We start from the raw sequence: 21595 nt of genomic DNA on the forward strand, positions 1-21595 counted from the left end.
ACAGGGCTGAAGAGGAGACTGTGAGAGCTAAAGGTAATGATAAATTTAACTTTTAATGATACTGTCTGCCCACAAACTAGAGTCCTCAAAGGTATGGTATGAGAATCTGGGGCTTGGGGAAACAGCTCATCTGTGTATGTGGGAAGTACAGGAGGAGATGCCACAAGGCTCCTGTTACTAGGAGACCTGCTACTCTTCTCCCCATCTATCCCCCTTCCAAAAAGGGGGGAAAATGGATACCTCAGGGATTTGAATTAGATATAGCCTTAAAGAACAGGGAGGTTCACTCCTCCATATCTATCTCACTAACTTGAGGTTCATGCTTAGGCCTTCCTTGCCTTTTCCCCCATCCTAAAGGATTCAGATCCAGAGATGGTCAGAGTCTTCTGGTAGACAATTCTACTTGGCATCTAGCAGGGCCCCTGCAAAGATAAATGGGGATCCAGGTGGCCTGCAAGAGGATCCCTGGAGGTCACACACACCCCTTTTTTGTCTGCCATTTCCTAGGCATATAAAATCCCTTCTCTCCCCTCTGTAGCAAAGGATGGAATTTCTCAGCAGGCTCTGGCTATTTAACCCAGGTGTGAGCAGGGAAGGGTTATCAGAGCTGAGGGCTCTCTCCTCAGCTCTCACATCTTGTAGTGAGCTAGCTAGCCTCAATGTTCCATTGCAACATAATCTCCTGACCCTGGTTCATATGAAATCCTCTTCCTGGTAAAAGGCCGAGAATAGGCACCTTGGGTCACCTTTTGTTTCTTCCTGCCACCTAATGCTGCTCTAAATCCTTTAACAAGGCAAGAAGCTTGCCTTCTGCTGGCATTTCTTATAGTCCTGCCTGGAATATAGCCACCTGACCAGATCATGCCCACTTTCATAGCCTCTGACTCTGCACATCTGCTAAAGCACCCAGGCCCTGGGGAATCCCACAGTCCCTCTAGCAGGGAAGACCCAATAGAATGCCTTAGCAGCTTTCTGGGTGACTGTTAGACCTCAGATTACTGGCTAAGACGGACAAGGAATCTTTTTCAAGAGACATTAAAAAATAGCATGTGATTTCTTTGTAAGATTTGTTCCCAGCATTGATTTAATGCCACATCCCCACCTCTCACTAGGAAGAATGGAACAGAACCTATAATTACAGTCTCACATTTCCTTGTCTCCGGCCTTTTTGAGCTTAATTCTTTAGGCCTCAATCATTAAATAGCTTCTGTATTCAGAACCTGATTCTAGACCCTGGAGTAAAGGAAGCAGGGTAGAGATGGACTGGAAGAGATGGTCAACCCCTCACTCATAAGGCCTTTGGTTAAGTCCTCTGTCCTGTCCTTTGTAAGACTCATAATCCTCTTGGAGACCCTCCTGTCCAGCTTCTGAACTCTACCTGTTTCTAGTCTTACTCCTCCAACCTAGCCTTCACTCTGACTACAGATGCCTTTCAGTAAAATCAAGGCTAGGCAGGAAAGGGATGAGATAATCCTAAAGAGACTGCTGTCCTGGGCTTCAGGACAAAAGCACTAGGGTTCCCTGCCCACCTTGGGTTTCACTCTCCTTTCCTTCTTGAAACCATCACTCCCAAACTTGTGCATGCAAACCGCCGGCACACCTCGTCCCCCAGGCTGATCCCTCTGCCAGGAGCACCCTCCCTTTAACTACTTGCCCCTAACTACTCAGCCTGGGAGGCTGGCCACCAAGATTAGAATCTTCCTCATACCAAACCCTCTACCAGGTGCTGGGAATGCAACATGTGAGCAGAAACAGCCTCGTCCCTGTCCTTAGGGCACTCAGAGGAGACGGTGGCAGAATTTAAATGAGACCCAACAAATGCTGCACCACCACTATGACAGCATGAAATAAAGGAGCCTGGCCTACATCTGAGGGTCACAGAGGGCTTCCCAGATGTGGCAACCGGAGCTGAGACCTGAAGGAAGCTTAGATTTAACTAAGGAAAGGGGGGTTAGACACGGTGGGCCTTCCAGGCAGAAGAACAATGTGTGTTCTGTGTGGGAGAGAACTGATGAGTTGGAGGAGCAAGGGAGGGCCAATGTAGTCACAGCAACAGAGTATGGGGCATGCCAGAGCCAACCACACTGAATCCGTAGAAGGACAGTAAAATGAAGGGAAACCGCCTGCCCAGGGCTGGCAGTCAGCAGGCCCTCTGGTCCTGGCCACACACCTTTCCCTCAGTCCCTTACCCAGCACCTACAGAAGCCCTCACCTCAGCATTCAAGGGTAGACCTCTCTCACTTCTTGAATGCTTGCAGGAGGGGATGGAGGCCTCTGCTCCTGGAGATCATGGGCCTCTGGCAAGAAGCCTAAGGGGCTCTTTCCAGCTGTGTGGGTCCTGGGGGCTCCCTTCAGAAAAGGAATAGTGAGACAGACTTCCTTAGGAGAGCCTCTCCAATTTCTTCCGTGGGATTCTTACTTTGTGTGGAGTGGAGGTGGTGCCCGTCGGGACGGGAAAGGTGGGGCAGCCCAGGGGCTCAGATGATAAGTGGGTGAGACAACACTAAACTCGGGGCCAGGACCAGCTCTGCCTATAGGGCGTGGGTGGCCTGAAGAAGTGGGAAGATGGCTTGGAGGAGAGCTGAATCTTCCCCAGAGGGCAGGTGAGAGCAGGCTTCCACCTCCCTGAGGTTGGAGAAAAGATGTCCTGGGTGAGAAGGAAGAGCCTGGAGGCCCGGCCCAACCTGGCTAGCGTAGTTAGCAGACTTTGTTGTGAAAGGCACAGCTGATTCTCAAACTATCCAGCAGGGGAGGGACATCACTGTGCTGGAAGGGGCCAGGCTCCCTTTGCTAACCAAGAGTGAACCTACAGATTCCTACTTGAGAGGAGTGAGGAGACCAGGTGGACCCTGGTCCAAGCGAGGACCTGGATGCCCAGCAGGGAGCCACGGATGCCCTTGAGGGAAGCGGGCGTGGATGGGGCTCAACTGCAGCTGGGGCTGGGCAGGAAAGGCTGCTCCATCCCCCACCCCCCCCACCCCCGCTGGAGCTATTGCCAGAGGTCCCCAGCATCCCCAGGGCTGGGGCATTCAGTGGCATTATGGCCTGCTGGCCTACCCTCCAAGAAAGGATAGGCCTGGTGGTGGTTAGAGGAAAACTCTGAAGTGGAAAGCCTGAATCCTGCAGGGTCTCTGGTGGACAGGAAATTCCACTACATCCCATTTCTCTCTCTCCTCCACTGGCATCACTGGCTTAGTCCTGGTGGGCTCCAGGGCAAAACCTGAATTCCCTCCTTGGCCCCATAGGAGGCGGCACTGCAAGAATCGTCTCTAGAGTAGAGACAAGTGTGGGGAGAGGCCTTCGGGTCGGGAAAGGCACCTTCAAGGGTCTTGGCCCAGAGGCAGGGCAAGGAGGACTTGGGAGGGGCTGGGCAGAGGTGGGCTGGGGTACCCGGGAGGGCAGGGCTTATCTGGGAGGCTTCTGGAAAAGAGCCTAGTGTTACAGAAAGGTCCCATCTTTGAGCCGGCGTGAAGGACCTGGGTGGCTCCTTTTAAACCTAGTCTCCTGGTGTCCTACCTCAGGGATGCGGATTCCACAGGGGCACCCCGGGCAAAGTTCAAGCAACAGAGAGCCGAATGAGGTTTCTCAAGGGGAAAAATGTAATAATGTGATTGAGTGATGGCGTCTTTGGAGAGTGGAGGTAGGAGGTGGAGGAGCCATTGTTCTTGAGGGCAGAGAGGAGATGCTGTGCAACACATCTCTCATTCCACACTGAGATGACCAAGAATCGCTCACCTCTCCACTGTGCTGAGCGCCCAGTGGGGCGCAGGCACGGCGGGAGTCGTGGGCAGCGAGCTGGATACTGGAGTGAGTAAACGCAAGGGTCTACCACGACCACAGGAGAAACAAAACACGTGGGTGGGGGTAGAGTTCAGTGTTGGAAAAGCGACAGGCTAGCCAGGTGTGGGCGCCATGGAGGCAGGTGATGTACAAGCCTGGAAGCCTTAAAGAACAGTCGTTAGGCTATGGAGGAGCCCAGCGTGGCTGCGGAGTAAGGCAGGGGTCCGCAGGGGGACCAGGAGAGTAGCTGCTCTCAAGGGACGGATTCCGGCCTTCTTCGCACACTTGAGTGGCCATAACCCACAGCAGCTTTGCCATTGCCCCTCGCCTTTTTTCCCAAAGGCAGGCGTTCTAGCACCGCTTTCCAAGGTCCTTCCCCCAGACTGCGAGGCCCTCAGTCAACTGACCCCCACCTCCATCTCATTGTTTTGGTCCCCACGGCCTCCAACGCTCCATCTCTGTACTTTTGCACTGACTCTTCCCTCCGATGGGAACATTATCCCCACCCCCATAAATTCTCAGGGCTTTCTCCCACATCTTCCTGTCTTTGTTAAAATCTCCCCCTCGAGTTCTCTTCTCCCCATCCCATCGATGTAAACTCAAAAAACAACAAAGAAACAGGTACGTTTTATCTTGTTCACAGCTGTATTCCCAAGACCTAAAATAGGGTCTGGTACCCAAGAGGTGCTCACTAAGTTGCGTGCATTTACTCTGCCAGGCATTTTTCTGGGCGTTTTACCTATATTAACCCATTTACTCTCCACACCATGTGAGGTAGGTACTATTATTCCCAATCTCATTTCACCGATGAGAAAATAAAGTTAATACATGTTACAAACAGGAATGAAATACTTGGGCACGCCTGGACCCGCAAACCCCTCACCTTTCTGTGAGTGGTTTGGCCCAAGTACCGATAAGTCCGAACCCGGAGGTCCTTCCTCTTGAGGCCTTTCAGTTTCAGCGAGAGCTCTCCGCCCTCTTGCCTAGGCGGGAGCGGGCTACTGTCCAGCAGCCCACAGACTGATTTTTCCTTCATCCCCGGTTTTCCGCTCCGTAACCCATTCCTGCCTTAGTCCTGGGTGGACTAAGTCTTTCCGGGCACGGAGTTCCTCAACCAAAACCATCAGAGCATCAATCTCTTGAGGGAAGAGTTGCCCCACCCCGCGCGCAAGGAAATCTGTTAGGGTTTAATAGTTCACCTAAGCACAGTTTATTTTTAAAATTTAATACCGTATTTTTCACATTGCCCACCGTTACTCACAGTTGCGCCCACGAAATTACGCTCCCTCTCCGCTGCCTTCCAAGCCACCAAGCGGAAAAGGCGGGGTTCGCGCTGAGCCACGTAGGGACAGTGAAGACGCTAGGCGATCCTTACGGGAATGGGGCGTGCACTTTATCTCTTCCGCTTCTTAGACCTCATGCCCCAACCGTGAGGAGCCTTTTTAAAATATTCGGGCGTGTTGGTTTCGGAATGTATTTGTAAGGTGTTGCCAAATTATGTTGCGCGGCGGAGGAGACCATGAGGTCTTATGATTTTACATCCCACCGTGCACTACACGGCGCCACCATCTTGAGCAGAAGTGAATTATAGGAGGGCGCCATTTTGCTCGAGAGGGCGGGTATTTCCGGTTCCGGCGCGGAGCTGCTCGCTCTTTTTCTCCGCAGGGCCGCGGCAAGAACGTGTGTGTGGGGGTCGTCTCTCCGAGCTATCCAGTTCCATCCTTGTCGCTGCGGCGACACCCGCACCCTCCGCCGTCATGACTGAACAGATGACCCTTCGTGGCACCCTCAAGGGCCACAACGGCTGGGTGACCCAGATCGCTACCACTCCCCAGTTCCCGGACATGATACTGTCCGCCTCTCGAGGTACGGCTGAGGTGCCAGGTAGAGGACTGAGGGGTAGGGGGCGTTGCGCGCGTCGCGTGACTGGGCCTGTGGCCGCGAGTTGGGGTGTGAGTTGACCCCTGCTTAGGTGTCAGCACGGCTAAACCCGTGAGGCGTCCCCACTTTGCAGAGTCCGAAACACGGATGGCTGCCGGGAGGGTTGCACGGTTGGGGGCTTTTTAAAAATCTCTGGCCCCCTAATCCGCGTGTGTGGCTGTGTGCCCAGGAGCCTGCGAGTCGGGCGGCGCGGTGATGAACCCAACATGCCATCTGAGTGCCCATGCTGAAACCCAGAGGCTGTTTCTGAGCTGCCGCCCGGCCGTTTACTCGGTGGGAAGTGGGGGGACTCCACGGAGAACCTCGTGACACCAGTCTCACGGGTAACCGGTTCTGCCCATTCTCCTCTGGTTTTTTCTTATTCACTGTGTACCTGGTTGCCTTTGGAGACTTCTTGTGCCTTGCGTTTGCGCCCACGCCATTTGAAAATGGATCATCTAAGGCTAGGATCCTGTCTGGCCCTTAATAGGAAAGCTTGTTGAGTGGAGCACGTTGCAGGAAAAGCATGCAGTCCTGTAGCACCTAAAGTGACTTCTAATTCCACCACTTCTTGCAGCCCTCAGCAGTAGTCTCTGGAGGCCCACAGCTAGTCTTCCCACACCCAGGCTGCTGTGTTCATGCATTAGACCTCAGAAAATACTTAAAATAGACGTTGAATTGGTCTGAATCTCCAAAAGTGGCATGCATAACCCGGTAAAGTTCCACACACCTGAGTTAAATTCTCAGGGTACCACTTAGCTCTACTTGACTCTTGAATAGAGCGTCACTTGGATTTGCCTAGTAACTGCACTCATAGCCTATAGTTACCCTACCCCCTAAATGCCCTTAATTTATCTTGTGAGCCCACCAGTCACCTTGAGGCATTATCCAGTAGGTCAGAGGGTGGGCCGTGGGGTTTCTCACTGGGTTTTCTTTTGTTTTACCTGCCCTTAGACAAGACCATCATCATGTGGAAGCTGACCAGAGATGAGACCAACTACGGTATCCCACAGCGTGCTCTTCGGGGTCACTCCCACTTTGTTAGTGACGTGGTCATCTCCTCAGATGGCCAGTTTGCCCTCTCAGGCTCCTGGGATGGAACCCTTCGCCTCTGGGATCTCACAACGCAAGTAGCTGCTCTGGGGCACTGGGGGAAAGCTGGGTAGAAATGAGGCAGATAATATCTGGATGTGGTTTCCCAGGGGTGATTGGGTTTGTTGTGGGAACTATAAGGCAGAGAATACCTGGAGCAGATAGTTGTGGTTGTTTGGCCACCCTCCTTGTTTTTAATGTTATACTGAATTGCTGAGGAGTGGTCTGGCTGAGCAGTTTTATCAGATATTGCACTTGGGAATAGGCAAAGTTTGACCGTGTTGTGTGCTGGTAGCTCAGTCTTTGGATGGTCAGGCATAACGGAGGATCCTGGTGATGAGAGATGACATTGTCAGCCAATCCCCACATGGGAGTGAGGACATGTCCTGCAATTCTGAAGGGATTCTCTGGCATATTCTCGGCCAAGGGCCTGCTGTTATCAAAGCCACGTCCAGGGTTGTGTGAGTGATGCCGCTCCACTGGGAGAGGAACCAGGCCAGGGAAACAGTCTGTGTAAGAATGTTTGCAAAGTCGGTCTAGAGAGTAACCACGTCCTTGCTCTCAGGGGCACCACCACGCGCCGATTTGTAGGCCATACCAAGGATGTGCTGAGTGTGGCCTTCTCTTCTGACAACCGGCAAATTGTTTCTGGCTCCCGAGATAAAACCATCAAGCTATGGAATACTCTGGGTGTATGCAAATATACTGTCCAGGTAAAGTGAAGGGACGTGTAGGGAGCATACGTTGAACACTTTCTCCCACCCTTTCTTAATGGTGCCTTTGTATGGTGATTTCAAGCCTCATCTGGAACCTAAAGGGCTTCTGTCAATCTTAAAGGTTTGGGTTCTGAAAGTATGAATATAAGATTGTCAATATACGTCCCACGTAACTGAGGGGAGGGGTGGGGGTCTACAGTTTCATGGGACAAGACAGTTTCTCCTTATTTCCTTTCCATCCTTTGCAGGATGAGAGCCACTCAGAGTGGGTGTCTTGTGTCCGCTTCTCGCCCAACAGCAGCAATCCCATTATTGTCTCCTGTGGCTGGGACAAGCTGGTCAAGGTGAGCTTGGACCCAGGGTGTAAGGCCTTTACCAACCAGAATGTGTTCCCACTGCCTTCCAGTTGGTCACTCTGAAAGCTTTGTTCCTCAACTGACCATTTTCTTCTTGATATTTTCTCATTACAGGCCATTAAATTTTGACATTTGGTCAGAAGTAGCTAATTGGGAACCCAGAGTCCCTTGTAAGATGGCAACACAGAAAGCTTTTTTTTTTTTTTCTTTCAGTTTTAATCCTCATTGTCCTTACGTGGCCAAGACAGATTCTTTGACCCTTTTTTTGTTACTGATAGAATGGAAATTGGCTATCCTATCCAGGAATACTTTTAAGCACGGTGCCATGCCTTTTATTTGAGCTGAGCCCTCTTGACCCTGATGGATCCCCAGGCCAGGTTCTTCACCTATGACCCACAATTTCAGGTATGGAACTTGGCAAACTGTAAGCTGAAGACCAATCACATTGGCCACACAGGCTACCTGAACACTGTGACCGTCTCTCCAGATGGATCCCTCTGTGCTTCTGGAGGCAAGGTATTCAGAGGCCAGGAGTCTCCTACTCATTGGGGGACAGTGTCTTAGAATACCTAAGATAATGAGATAGCAATTTAAGAGTAAATGTTTCTGAGGAACATTCTGAAAACGACGTAGATACGGTATGCTCTTTTAAAGATTGTTTTCTGTGAAGCTGGTTTCTTAAAGCTGTTGATGAGATTAGGATCCTGTGTTTTTGGAGCTTATACTGATGCATTTTGAAGTTGTCAAGAGACTCTGTAGGGTTAGTGAGGTGGGAAAGCATACAGAGATAAATGCTGATACTTGAGAAATTGGCTTTTGGGAGGTCAGGGTACTGTGATAAGCAGTTAAGCATTAAGGCAGAATCTTGAGATAAGGTGGGTGGGAATAACATCCGCAAGAAGTCACATTGCCCTGACTCGTGCCTTGTCCACCCAGGATGGCCAGGCCATGTTGTGGGACCTCAACGAAGGCAAGCACCTTTACACGCTAGATGGTGGGGACATCATCAATGCCCTGTGCTTCAGTCCCAACCGCTACTGGCTCTGTGCTGCTACAGGCCCTAGCATCAAGATCTGGGTGAGTGTGGGCTGCAACTGAGGCCAGATACCCGGCTCTGCAAGCCCCAGCAATGTTATTTCCCAATGTGTCATCTGGCTCACTGGTGGGATTTGAACTTCCTGAACAACTGAACCATCCACACTGCCAGTGGATACCTGAGAAGAATGAGTAAAAGCTTCTTGGGATTGGGATTTGCAGTGGTGGGAGATCTTTGCCTACTGAAAAAGAAGGATGACCAAGTGTAGCAATTCACTCAACCTCAGCACAATTGACACTTTGGGTAATCCATTGTTGGAAGAGGCAGTCTCGTGCACTTTAGGATGTGTAACAGCCTCCCGGGCCTCTACTTCCCACAAGATGTCTGTAGCAAAACTAGTGGTAAACAAAAATGCCTCTTGGCATTGCCAGCTGTCCCCACGGTGGCAAAAAAATCATTCTGTTTTGAGAATTGCTGAATGACAGATCAAAGAGGCTTTTGAGAGTGGCACTGAAGTGCTGAGTGTCCTCACCCTGGTTTTTACCCCTTCCCCAGGACTTGGAGGGCAAAATCATTGTAGATGAACTGAAGCAAGAAGTTATCAGTACCAGCAGCAAGGCAGAGCCGCCTCAGTGTACCTCTCTGGCCTGGTCTGCTGATGGCCAGGTAAGTGTGTCTGTCCTCAGGTGATTCAGCTTTTAACCTTTCTCACTTTCTGCTCGTCTGCCGTTTACAGAACCAGTGTCTTTGACATAAGTAAAATGATTGCTTATTGCCATTTTACTGGCACAGCGTCAGTAGGAAGATTGTGGTCCATGGGGCAGTGGTTACCTGTCTTCAATTAAGACCTTGATTAACTTGACCAGTTTACAAACCTGTGAGTGCTTACTGCCAGCTAGCTGTTGCTTCCTCTAGGAATACGTAATCAACCGTGAATAGTACTGGGTGATTAAAGAGAAGGGCCATCTTTGTTGCTCTAGCAGGACTGTAGAATTCCATGGCTCTGACTTAACCTGTCATTTCTCCCTTGCAGACTCTGTTTGCTGGCTACACAGACAACCTGGTGCGAGTGTGGCAGGTGACCATCGGCACCCGCTAAAAACATAGGAGAGCTTTAAAAATTAAAAAAACTGGTTTTCTTTTATTGTGAGTGTCTTCTCTGAAAACTTCCTGAAACTCCTCAGGTTTGTGCAGTCTGCATCCGATTGGGGCTCTGGTTAAAAAGGTTTTGCTTTTCTTGTTTTAACTCCTTTAAGGCAGCGCTCCCCAACCTTTCTGACAGCAGGGACTTGTTTCCCGGAAGGCACTTTTTCCAGGGACCGGGGTTTGGGGAGAGGTGGGTGGTTTGGGCGGCAATGTGAGCAATGGGGAGCAGCGGACCAAAGCTTCCTTGCTTGCCCGACACTCACCAGAGGTTGGGGACCCCTGCTTTAAGGCAGGGCAACTCACCAGAAGAGCTGCTGTGTAATGACTCCTTTGCACTCCTTCCATAATTGAAGATTTTAAATAGTGTGGGATGGTCTGGAGGTGTTAATAAACATAATTGCAGAGATGGCTTTTCTTCAAGTGGCAGCTAAATGACAAACGTGCAGCATATTGAGGTCTCTAACATATACCCTCCAACTCATAATGGCAATGATTCTTTTCTTTGACTTCAATTTAGTGGGACTTCAGCTAGATATAATGACATATAAAAAGACTTTGGAGATGTAGTGTGCCTGAGTCTTGGGCTTGAGGGCCATGTTATGGTATGAAGTCTCATAGCAGTGGTAGAAAAGAAGTGGCAAATGATCTTCAAGTAGTTATTCTGAGGGGCCTGCCAGTAACAGGCTAGGCAGGGTATTCAAATGGAGGAAGGTAAGATTTATACCTCGGGTCTGTTGAAACAGAATCACACCTGATAGGGAAGATACAATTATCTGTCCTCCATTTGGTGGCATCTCCTTACTTTATACTTTTCTAAAGGAGTGGACTCCACAAAAGCAGCAAATAAACTTTTTATTTCTGCAACACAACCCATCTTCCCTTTCCCCCAGGAGCATAAATTGACCCCAGCCATCAAAGCAGAGGACAAAAGCTGATAAGTGACAGAAGGCAAAGGGTTACTAGAAAAATAGATTCTGCCCAAGGCTCTCCTCCCAGGGACTCAAATCCCTGTCCCCAGGCTCCCCTCCAGGGCTCACCAAATGGAGGAAACTAAGCACAAGAGAGGCTGGAAACCTGAAAGGAACTCCACTAAACAAAAGGGAAAGGAGCCTGGCAGTGAAAAGACCTGAGGGTTTGGGGACGGGAGGAGCTTTGCTCCTAGATTAAGTGCTGAAAAAAAGGAGGGGGCGAGGAATAATTTATTGGGGTGATGTGTAGTATGTAGTTTTGATCATGTCGACCACTCCAGATCTCTCACTGAAGCTAAATTCTGGCCAGTCTATGGAGGTAGAAATTGGGGATGGAAGGAAAATTAGAATCCTTCATACTTGCCCCAGAGAGTAGACTGTTTATTATCTAGGTCTACCCTTTCCCCAGCCTGCCTCCCCCCAAAAAGCTTCCAAATCCCTTAGCTAAAATTTGCATCAGGGAATGGAACTGGAAATGAGGGCTGTCATGAGTCTTGCCCAAATCCTCCAGTCTCAACTGACATGAAAGTTGAACAGGGATGGAAGTTTATAATGAGATTACAATCTCCCCTTATCCCCTACTCAAAAACTCAGATCCCTGGGCAGAAGAAGGGAGAGACGACCAGGCAACTGTTCTCATCAGGGACCCATGCAGACCTGTTGGACAGACGTAGTAGGTGAGAAGACTGAGCTGGAAGCTAGGGAAGTTCATTAGGCTCCTAGAGGGAGAAGCAGGGGCCTGGGGTCAAGGAGGAGCAGGAAGCAACATAATAACGAATAGAGGAGCCTTGAGCTCCCAAACTTATGGGCTACTTTCCACCACCACCCGCCCCCCCAGTGCTAACCAGAGGGGCCCCTGCGGGTGGCAGGTTGATCAAGGGCAGAGCTTGATACGGGTACCCTTGGAGAGCACCCGGAAGAAAGGGAAGACACGCTCGCCCAGGAAGGCAGCCGAAAAGGTGTGCACATGAGCCAGAGTCTCTGCATTGTAGAAGCCCAGGCGCCCGGCCTCATAGTCCAGGTACACGCCAAAGCGCCTTGGTTTCTCACTTGGGCTCAGCAGTGTCTGCTCCGTTGAGCTCTGTGCCTGGTAGCGTTTGCCATTGGTGCCCACACACCACACTTCCCGCTGGAGCAGGGGCTGCTGGGGCAGGTGGAGCCGGCGGCGGCGGTGGTGATGGCGAGAGGAGGAGCTGGCATCACTGCTGCCCACAGAGGACCCCCCAGAGCCCACCTTCTCCTTATGATGGGTTGATTCACGGGCAGCACCCACTGCCCAGCCCCGCCGCCCGCCCACCTCTACCTCCCAGTAGTGCCGGCCAGAGCGGAAGCCCTGGGCCCCCAGCACGCAGCAGTCTGCCGAGAAGCGCTTGGAATGGTCAGCAACCTCCTGCCGCCGCTCTGCCAGGCGGACCCCCCGGCGGTCAGGGGACAGCATCAGGGCCGGGTGAGCCGTGTCAGGGTCCAGCGTCAGGTCCACTTGGGAGGAGGGAGGACAAATACGCCAAGGCTGGAACGACTGTTCCCCATTAGCAGCTAACTCCAAGGTTTGGCCTTTCCTGCTGCCCTTCCCTTCACCTCTCTCCCTCCCCACCATCCAGCTGTCCTCAGCTCCCCACCCCAACCTAGAGTCCAGGCTCAAGTTCCTTGGGGCTCCCCTTCTTTCCCCACTCTGTTTTCAGGACACCAGACAGGTTTTCCCTCTGGCCCCAGCTCATTCCCCAACACCTACCTGGGCTAGGACAAAAGCTACTCTTGGCTTGAAGCCCCCCCAGTTGGCCTCCCTGTATCCTGCTCCATCTCAGCACCCACTATTCCCCCAGGGCCCAACTTCCCTCAGAACCCAATCTCAGATATGTGAAGAAAAAGGCAAAGGAAGGTCAAACAGATGACCTCCCTACCTCGGGCAGCCTGACAGAACATCCGGCTCATTTTCCTCACGATGGCGTCTGTCAGGAAGTCATGGCTATGGGGTTGACACAGGTCAGGGGACCAGACCTCTGGGGGCTGCAGCTGTACCTCTTCACACCTGGAGGAAGGGGACCGGGCAGGGGGTGGGACCATGATATTCCCAGAGGGAAGAGCAGAAGCTGAGGGGAAGGAGAGGGTCCAGGAGGCAGAAACTCGGGTCCTGGGGAAGGAAGGAGAGGAGCAGGATATCCAAGAGAGGCAGGGATGGGGAACCAGATGCCACTGGGTCACAAAGGATAAAGGGTGGGAACACACCTATTGAAAGTCTCCTTGATGTCCTGGGAATAACAGAAACAAAAAGAGGGAGAGGGAGAAAGAGACAAAGAGAGAGTCAGCTGCACAGGGATGGCTCCCTTCTCCCCATCTGATTCCAGCCAGAGAAAGAACTGAACTTGAACAAGGGAGTAAGAAAAGGGACACAAGGCCCTCAGTAAACATGCATCCATCTCGACCACCCCTATGCCTCAGTATGCCTAATTTAACTCATCCTGCTGTGGGCCCAATAGAATTTTCAACCCCAGTAAAAGGATTTTCACAATACGACTTGGTCATATTTTTCAGGATGTCACTGTCAAAAATTCTTTCCTCAAGTCTTAAAACCCTCCTACGAACGGAATCTTCGTTCTTTTCATTGCGTATAATCAACACACACACCACATTAGGCGTCAACTACCCTGCAGCCTCAAAAACCTTTTGGTCTTCAGGTTAAATCATTGTGGGTTCCTCCCAATGAGAAGAGAGGCAGCTCTGGACAGGTGTTTGGTAAGCACCGCCTGACAGAGCAGACACAGGGTTCTGGAGGGTGGACAGGGAAGGGGCCATTGCTCACCTGGAGCAGCCGCAGGCCCCCCTGCTGGCTCCGCTCCTGGGCCTCAGCCAGCAGGCGGCTCAGCTGGGCAGCCTGCTCCGAGAGGCGGCTGGCCGCTGCTCCCGCGCGCCCCAGCTGAGCTTCGTGCATCTCTCGGAGGCGCCGCTCTAGCCCTGCCTGCTCTTCGGCCAGAAACCGTGTCAGCCGCCCAAATTCTGAGGCCACAGCTGCCAGCTCTGACTTCATCTGGCTCTGGGATGATGCAAAGGGGATGGTGGATACCACCTCAACACACAGAAACATAAACCTCCAATTTTGCAACTGTTGCCCCTCAATCCAAGGCAAAGGAGCCCTACATTCTGAATGGAAAAAGGACCCTGTCCCCTTCCCCATCTCCTGGCTTTAGCAGGCACCACTTCCATGCTCCTGGCACACTGGTCCCAAACTCACCAACCAATGCCTGCAACACTTATCTCCACCCTGGCTACCTAACTTGACTCGTTCTTCAAGTCTAAGCTTAAACATTCCTAAGAGAAGTATCTCTCTTCCAGATCTAAATCAGGACCACCCTCGTAAATATCACTGTCTCTCCGCATGGCATATATCTCAATTTGAAATGTATTTGCAGTGGAGTATCTTTTAACATTGTCTTCACCCACTTCTCTTGTAAGCACTGTTGCCACAGGGTCCTCGGACCCAGGCACAGTGCCGACCACAGAGTAGGTGCTGGTAAGAAGTTTTTGAAGTGAATAAAAAATTCAGGAACCAAGTTATGAAATTAGGGTCCTGGCTATACCACTAATGACCTTGGGAAAGTCACCCAATCCTTCTAGATCAGGAGTCAGCAAACTTCTTCTGTAAAGGGTCAGATAATATTTTACACTTTATGAGCCAAGAGGCAAAATCAAGGATGTTATTATGTAGGTAACTTCGATATATAATGAGAGAAAACCTCTGCCCATTCCCACCCCATCTGCCTGGGCTGGACAATCCCAGATGATGGGCGCACTTTTCACCCAGATATAAGCTGGAGACATTCTTAGGAAAAAGAGTAACAGGCCAGAGTGGGGAGAAAAGTCCTAGCTGGCCAAGTGGGTGAAGGAAATAGTTTCACTCTCTGTCCCAGTGAAACTCAGATCCTGACACCTCTGCACTCCAGGGGCCCAAAAGTCTCAACTTGGGCAGCTGGCTAGAAGCAAGATAACTCCCCAACTCCCAGACTCAGATTTCACCACTCAGTGCCTAGCAATTGCCCACAACAGAGTCCCTAATGTGTAGGTGGCAATGAATGAGCATGGGCCCTGGGAAGTGGCAAGGCTCAGCCACCCTCTCAGGGTGGCAGGCACTGGAGGGATGGGGGAAGAGGACAGACAGGAAGGATGCCCTGGCTTGGTCTCCAAAGCTTAGTGCCAGGCTGTTCCAGTGCCTCCCGGCCTTACAAAAAGAGGCAGAGGTAAGGGCTGGGAATTAGGGGAAAAATATCTCAAAATACTCCTTGGGGAGGGGTGAGCAATAATAATTAAAAAAAAGGCTGGCAGACACCGGACTAGAAGATATTAGGTCTCTGCAGTGCTAACATTCCTCCCCTCATGCTCAGGGCTGCTTTGCTCACCATTTGCCATCTATCCTGGAACCTGGAGCTTCTCTGATAGCTGGTATCTGAATTTTGCCTTGCTCTCTTCTGCCCTCTGTGTTATCTGCTGTGGTGGGCACAGCAGTATGAGGCAGCAGCTCTTGGGTTAGGTGTCTGGGGTGGAAAACCTGCTCTGCAGCCTTGGGCCAGGCACCAACCCTCTCCAAGCTAAACCTGTTTCACTCCATTTTGGAACCTAGGAACAAACATGCCTCTTGATCCACTAAGGCCCTTCTCTCCTCACAACCCTGGGAAGGTGTCTACCTCTCTCCCAGGCCTCAGCTGCCCCTCTTCAGCGGATCTAGTCACCCTTCTGAGAGCCCATCTTCCCTGCTCTGACCACAGAGCCCTGTCAAGGACATTCACTCACCTTCAACTCTGTCACCCGCCTCTCCTCCTTGGCCTTCATCTTCTGCACAGCCTCCAAGTGCTTCCTCAGTGGTTCCACATGCCCCTGCAGTTTGGCCTAAGGAAACGGGGAAAGGAAGATTAGAGGCCTGGGATGCGACAGGCACCTGTTCTCAGAGCCCACATACCCCATTCTGCCATTTTGGGTTGGGGCTCAAAGCCTGATCACCATCACAGGTATCAAAGGAGCATCACACTCCCTTCCTCCCCTTTCTTCTCTTCAGATGATGACAAAGGCCTCCAACCCTCTAACTGCTCTCACGTACAAAGCCCTGGGTGTGCTCTGAAGGTAGGATCCTGGGACTTCCCAGGTGGTCCAGCAGTTAAGACTCCACGCTTCCACTGCAGGGAGCGAGGGTTCGATCTCTGGTCAGGGAACTAAGATCCCGCATACTGTGCAGCGCAGCCAAAAAGTAAAAAAAATAAAATAAAAATTAAAAATAAAGGTAGGATCCTGATGACTACATAGCCCCACACTCAGAGTTGGAGTAAACCTGGCTTGAGCCCCTCATCACACGAAGTCCTTCCATACGAATGTTCCTATGTATAGTTCCTTCCCCCTCATAAGCAATCTTCCTCATAATTTTCATCTCTAAATACTTTTCTGATGATTTTATGCCTGTGCTAAAAATCTTTCAACAGTTCTCCATGACTTGCAAGATATGAGGCTCTCATTGCTCCTTCATTTCTAGCCTCCCCTCCTACACCCCCTCAACATACACTCTTAGTTTTAGTCACATAAAATTTGTCTTTTCCTGAGCATAATTCCATACCTTTATCCATGCTGTTCCCTCTGCCTGGGACTGCCCTTCTACACTTAGCCCAAGGCATTCTTCCTTTAAAACCAGCTACCTGACCATATGCCCCTTTTGGTCCCCAACTTCCTCTGTGATCCCGAGGAACATGAATACACCTTTACAATACTCCCCTGCACTGCAATCATTTACAAGTGTGCTGCCCCCAGGACACACAGGCTCATGGCAGCAGGAACCCCACTTTACTTACTGTAATTTCTATGCTTCTCTCTGTCCATTGGCTTTCTCTCCTACTCAGTTACTTGCTAAATGGAAAACAAATACCCTCTCCTCCTAAAGCTTTAACTCTCTCAGCAAATATGCTCTTGAGCTCTGTGTTCTAATCATCTGTAGCAGAATCTTTTGCTTTAAAGGGCTGAATCTTTTGCTTTAGACTAGAATGGATGAGATAAGCCCGATTTTTGTGCTCTTTCCTTTTTTATGCCATCTACCTCTTCTGCCTTTCTCCCTCCTTTTCCTTGAGGGGTAATACAGCACAGAAGAGCTCAAGCCTAGACTCTGATCTGAACCTGAATGCAGCCCGAGGCAAGCCATGCTTCCAGTTTCCTCATCTCAAAAAGGGAACTGAGAATAACAGAATCTACCTCATAGACACTATGCTTAGCAGTGTCTGGCATGGAGCAAAAGATCAGTGCTTCCCTACCCGAGCCTAAGCTGCCAATGACAGCCTGATAATGACCCTTGATCTAAAGAGGTGAGTGTCTCAGCACAAAAGGTAGTTGTTGCACAGGTTAACTGGTCGAAGAAAAAAATCATAATAAAATTACAATCAATCCATAACACAAAAATAACAAACTACACAAAATTTTGCCTTTTGCTATTACTATCTACTTTTCTGCACAATAATTTCAACTCTATTAAGTCAGAATTCATGATGCATAAATTTCTCATTTAATATTTTTCCTAAATTGTTGACAAAACATTCATACACACAAATCCAAATACAGTACAATTTAAGAGAAAGTTTCAAGAACGTTTAACTTTTTTGAAGCTTTATTTATACATCATTTGTGCATTATTACCTATTCAATAAGGAAGTATCTCTACAAAACAACACTGTGCCAAGCTAATGCTAGTTAGTGTACATATCTGAAAAGAAACTACCTGCCTGTAAAATACCCTGTAAGTTAGAAAGGGAGTCACTCAAATTAGTTTGACATAATAAAACTTTGTATTTGCATTTGCTGATCAGATTATTTGTGTCTATGTGGCCTCTCCAAATTGCACAGCTCTACTGGTCTGGCGTTCAACAGCTATGGCTAACACAAATTAAAATCCAGTTTCAGAAGCTCTTCAGAAGAGTTCTGCAAGGGGACGGTGGAGAAGGGGTGGAATGCCCATGGATATTCCTCCCTGGGATCCAGTTAACAAAGTGACTGCACATTGTGTGATGAGTACAATTAACTAGAAACTGAGGGGATACAAAATGGAAGGACAAAAGGAGCTCACAATCTCCCCTAATAATGTAGGGCCTAAAAGGCAGGCAGTATTACCAGTTCAGTGATTCCCATACTAGCTTGGGCTTTCTCAAGGTATTCTCCCTGTCACTGATTCAGAATCTCTAACGGTAGGGCGCACTGTACTTCTGAAAACCTCCACTAATAATTGGGACAATCAGCCACGTTTGACAATCACTGTGTGCAAGGAATAGTTACTTGTCATGAGGGGTGTAGGTTTGTGTTAGCTGTATGTATCACTCACAGCTGAGAAGCTCTAGACATCTCACTCTAAAACTGGGGTAATGATAATAATACCTACATAACGTTACTGTAGGAATCAGGGGAAGGTGTGAAAATGCAAGTCATAAAACAAAAAAGCTTTGTGCAGACTACATAGAAGAAGCTACCCTCTCCTCCTGGTTCCACTGCTACAAACCCATCTGGGCCTTTGCTAAGTAATGTTATTTCTACTGGCTGTCTCACACACAAATCTCCTTTATCTGTGTCCAAAGAATCAGGATCAGAAGTAGGAGGCAAGATATTAACTAAACTAGAATCAGACTCCAAGGATAGGCCAGGGCGGGGGGGGGTGGGGGGGGGTGGGGGGGGTCATAACCAAGTCCATCAGTTACTAGTAGCTGTGTGGCCCTGTGTATATTACCTAAATCTCTCTGTTTCCCAATCTGTAAAACAGGAATACAAACCATATAAAACTCACAGGATTGTTCTGTTTTAAATGAGACAGTCCATGAAAAGTGCTTAGTACAGTGCTGGGGTACAAACTAAGAAATTAAAGTCCAAAGACATTCAGAGACTAAAAGCCAAGTCTTCTGACTTAAAAACCTCTCCCTTTTTTCCCTGAATTCCCAGGAAAGGTAAGAAGCCCTGGCCACTACACCAGAATGACGCAGATCCACAGAGAGAAGCAAGCCGTATCTTGGAGTGGGTGGGGAACGCCTTAGAAAGCAAGTGAGAAGCATATGGGTCTGATACAAGTAGTCAATACTACATTCCTGCCCCTCGGAGCCCCTTCTTATTTGAGCCCCAAGTTCTCTCCATTTCTAGGGCTTTTAGTCAAGGATACATTTAAGAGTCACCCAGAGTTAAATGAGACTGGTAGCAAAGCCCTAGGGGCTTGTCACTTGCATTCCTATTACTTAGGGACAGTGGAAGTGTAAAAGAGCAGTGGCTTTTCCCCAGAAGACAAAGCCCAGAGATACGGCATCACCAATTTTGCCACATCTCCTTTGAGGAACCCAGTCTTCCCTGGTCTTCTTCACTGTGTCTACTTTGTCTGTGTCCAGGATCCTTCTCACTCTAACCCATCCTGGTGCCAGTAAGTGCTTAGGTAAGGAGAATCAGCTCAACAGTACATGAGGTTCTTCGGGGGGGGGGGGGGCATGTTTCCTTTTCTCAGCTCCTCTTACTACCTCTCCACCCCCACTAAACTCCCATCTACTTCTCTCACCTTGTACTCCTGCACCACCTCCTCCAATGGCACCACGCTGTGCTGTTTGTGACTCCTGGATTCTCGGCACACCACACAGATGGCTTCTTCATCCACCTCGCAAAAGAGCTTCAGGGCTTCTTGGTGTTTGGGACAAATGCCCTGCTCGTTCCCACGGCTCCCTCGACCAGGGGTTGGATGCATCTGCCGAATCACCTGGACCATGTTGGCCAGCTGCAGGTTGGGGCGGAAGCTCCGCCTGGGAAAGCTCTTGCGGCACTGGGGGCAGGTGAAGCACCTCCGAGGGGCTGGAGGCGGGGGCAGTGGGGTGACGGGATCTAGCTCCTCTTCCTCCTCCTCCTCCAGCACTTCCTCCTCATCCTCCTCATCCTCCCCCCTCAGGTCCCCCTCCACGTTCCCCAAGTAGTAGTCCAGGTCTTCCTCCTCGTCCTCCTCCTCCCACACGTAGTCCATGTTTTCCCAGTTGGACCCGCCCATGCCACTGGTCCAGAACACACCCTCCTCCTCCTCCTCGACTTCCTCCTCCATGTCGCCCTCATAGTCTTCATCCCTCATGGGGGTGTCCCACCCCCCACCGACTCCCACAGCCTCCACTTCCTCCTCCTCTCCGTCGTCCTCCTCTTCCTCCCGGTCTAACTCGTCCCTGTCCTCTTCATCCTCCCCTCCCCACAGCTGGGTTACACACACTCGGCAGAAGTTGTGCCCGCAGCCGATGGACACAGGGTCCGTGAAGTAATCGAGGCAGATGGCGCACACCGCCTCCTCCTGAAGGGTCTGCACAGGGTTGGGTGCCATGGCAACGGCAGCCATCTTAGTGTCCAGTCAGCCAGTGTAGACGGGCGGTGGGGGGGTGGGGGGCGGGGGGGTCTTCCCTCTCAGACGCCCTGACGACCCAGCCCCACCCCCAGCCCTGCTTCTCCACACCTTGCCTCAAGCGCAGCCTGAGAAATGTCCTCCCGACAACCCACCCCTCCGCACAGAGTTCCCTACTCCCAGACGACAACCGTGTCCCTGAGAGGGGAGGGGACACAGCTGAGCGCTACCGCCAAGTCCCTCAGGTGGCCCTGAGTGCAAATCTACCCCACAGCTCCCTTGGCCTCCTCATAAACCCCCGCCCTTCCTCACTTCCTGGCTCCGCCCCCTCATTTCCGTCCCCCCAACACTTCCGGTGCTGCGAGCTACCCAAGCTCGCGAGTTCCATCCGCGGTCACGCTACGTCCCTTTCTACCCCTCTCCCCACCCTTACCCGCCCCGGGTCCCTGGGTGACAGGAAAAGGTGAGAAGACGCTCTAGCAGGCACTCGGGAACAGGGCGGGAGACCTAGAAAGACGGAGGCGCACGCCTCTGTGATGCGAGGGAGCAGGGAACGCAGACGAAACAGAAAGCCCGGCCTCCCCCATCGCCCGCCACTGGGGATAAACTTCGGGGGACGGTGGAAGGGCTTGGCGCCTGTCTGCTCTCGGTGCTATGACCGCATCGGCCCGGCGCCATCCTACCGACCGGACACAGAGAACTGCAGCAGGGACTCCGCACCGCCGATGCCGGAAGCGGAGGGGCGGTGGTTGGTGAGCGCCCTGAAGTACTTCCGGCCCTTCTAGGCGAAGGACTTTGTTGTTCGAGGGCTCTGAGCGTCCCTCAGAGACTAGGGGGCGTGGCCTGTAGAAGTGCGGTGGAGGTGGGACCGGAGACCCTCCCCCTCCTCCTCCCTTCTGTAGTTGGCATTTCCACACCCATTTTAGAAACTGCCGTCGGTCACTACCGCATCGTTTAGTTGAACTTTCCTAATTGCCATCAGTAAAGGAACGGTTGCAAATCATGACATGCACATTCACACATTGGAACACTTTAGATATAAAAAGGGAATCCTCTTCAAAATGTACAGTATTCTGAAGTGAAAAAAGCAAGGTGCTGAATAGTGTGTAGAGTATATCTGTAAAAAATGGGGGGGGAATAAGATGTTAAATGTATGTAATAGCTTTATAGTCTTGTTTTTACTCATAAAGTAAGGGCAGTTGTTCCTATCTCAGAGGGTTTAGTGA

The 21595-nt window shown here is 50.7% G+C and overlaps 2 protein-coding genes, 1 long non-coding RNA gene and 2 other non-coding genes across 14 annotated transcripts in view; 3 read left to right on the forward strand and 2 right to left on the reverse strand.

The window, feature by feature from the left end:
* Nucleotides 1–5383, reverse strand: part of LOC131756252 (uncharacterized) — a 43858-nt gene extending 38475 nt beyond the window's left edge. The window contains exon 1 of the long non-coding RNA XR_010840405.1: nucleotides 5042–5383. This is a non-coding gene — a long non-coding RNA (uncharacterized lncRNA). The remainder of the gene's footprint in view (nucleotides 1–5041) is intronic.
* On the forward strand, nucleotides 5136–10044 carry RACK1 (receptor for activated C kinase 1). The gene is made up of 8 exons (XM_059063202.2): nucleotides 5136–5646; nucleotides 6655–6826; nucleotides 7358–7505; nucleotides 7757–7852; nucleotides 8270–8380; nucleotides 8801–8941; nucleotides 9456–9566; nucleotides 9934–10044. The coding sequence occupies exons 1-8, from the start codon at nucleotides 5538–5540 to the stop codon at nucleotides 9997–9999; spliced, it is 954 nt and encodes a 317-aa protein (XP_058919185.1). The 5' UTR covers nucleotides 5136–5537; the 3' UTR covers nucleotides 10000–10044.
* LOC131756497 (small nucleolar RNA SNORD95) lies at nucleotides 5908–5975 on the forward strand. Its single transcript, XR_009335671.1, has one exon. It is a non-coding gene; the product is annotated as a small nucleolar RNA SNORD95 (small nucleolar RNA).
* LOC131756486 (small nucleolar RNA SNORD96 family) lies at nucleotides 7119–7197 on the forward strand. The gene has a single exon (XR_009335660.1). It is a non-coding gene; the product is annotated as a small nucleolar RNA SNORD96 family (small nucleolar RNA).
* Nucleotides 10045–10885: 841 nt separating the features above from the next.
* TRIM41 (tripartite motif containing 41) lies at nucleotides 10886–21156 on the reverse strand. 10 transcript variants are annotated; one of them, XM_067032328.1, is made up of 8 exons: nucleotides 19557–21156; nucleotides 15797–15892; nucleotides 13815–14045; nucleotides 13241–13263; nucleotides 12916–13043; nucleotides 12318–12493; nucleotides 11672–11733; nucleotides 10886–11325 (listed from the first exon to the last, which is right to left on the reverse strand). In XM_067032328.1, exons 1-7 carry the CDS (start codon nucleotides 20364–20366, stop codon nucleotides 11713–11715), a joined length of 1485 nt encoding a protein of 494 aa, XP_066888429.1. In that variant the 5' UTR covers nucleotides 20367–21156; the 3' UTR covers nucleotides 10886–11325; nucleotides 11672–11712. The 10 variants fall into 10 exon arrangements, with proteins under 10 accessions (XP_066888429.1, XP_066888426.1, XP_066888427.1 ...); XM_067032327.1 differs by having other exon boundaries at nucleotides 11247–11325; nucleotides 12916–13145; nucleotides 19557–21128; XM_067032325.1 differs by lacking the exon at nucleotides 11672–11733 and having other exon boundaries at nucleotides 12916–13145; nucleotides 19557–21128.
* Between the last annotated feature and the right edge of the window lie 439 nt (nucleotides 21157–21595).

Source organism: Kogia breviceps, chromosome 4, assembly GCF_026419965.1.
Source record: "Kogia breviceps isolate mKogBre1 chromosome 4, mKogBre1 haplotype 1, whole genome shotgun sequence".
Classification (NCBI taxonomy): domain Eukaryota; kingdom Metazoa; phylum Chordata; class Mammalia; order Artiodactyla; family Physeteridae; genus Kogia; species Kogia breviceps.

Excerpts from the sequence above, each read along its gene's own strand:
- RACK1 (XM_059063202.2), top strand. The coding sequence starts at position 5,538 with ATGACTGAACAGATGACCCTTCGTGGCACCCTCAAGGGCCACAACGGC. Across the intron at positions 5,647-6,654 it reads GATACTGTCCGCCTCTCGAG|ACAAGACCATCATCATGTGG; the intron begins GTACGGCTGAGG and ends ACCTGCCCTTAG. Across the intron at positions 7,853-8,269 it reads GCTGGGACAAGCTGGTCAAG|GTATGGAACTTGGCAAACTG; the intron begins GTGAGCTTGGAC and ends CCACAATTTCAG.
- TRIM41 (XM_059063160.2), bottom strand. The coding sequence starts at position 20,366 with ATGGCTGCCGTTGCCATGGCACCCAACCCTGTGCAGACCCTTCAGGAG. Across the intron at positions 14,046-15,796 it reads GGCGGGTGACAGAGTTGAAG|AGCCAGATGAAGTCAGAGCT; the intron begins GTGAGTGAATGT and ends GCATCATCCCAG. Across the intron at positions 12,494-12,915 it reads GTTCTGTCAGGCTGCCCGAG|TGGACCTGACGCTGGACCCT; the intron begins GTAGGGAGGTCA and ends CCTCCTCCCAAG.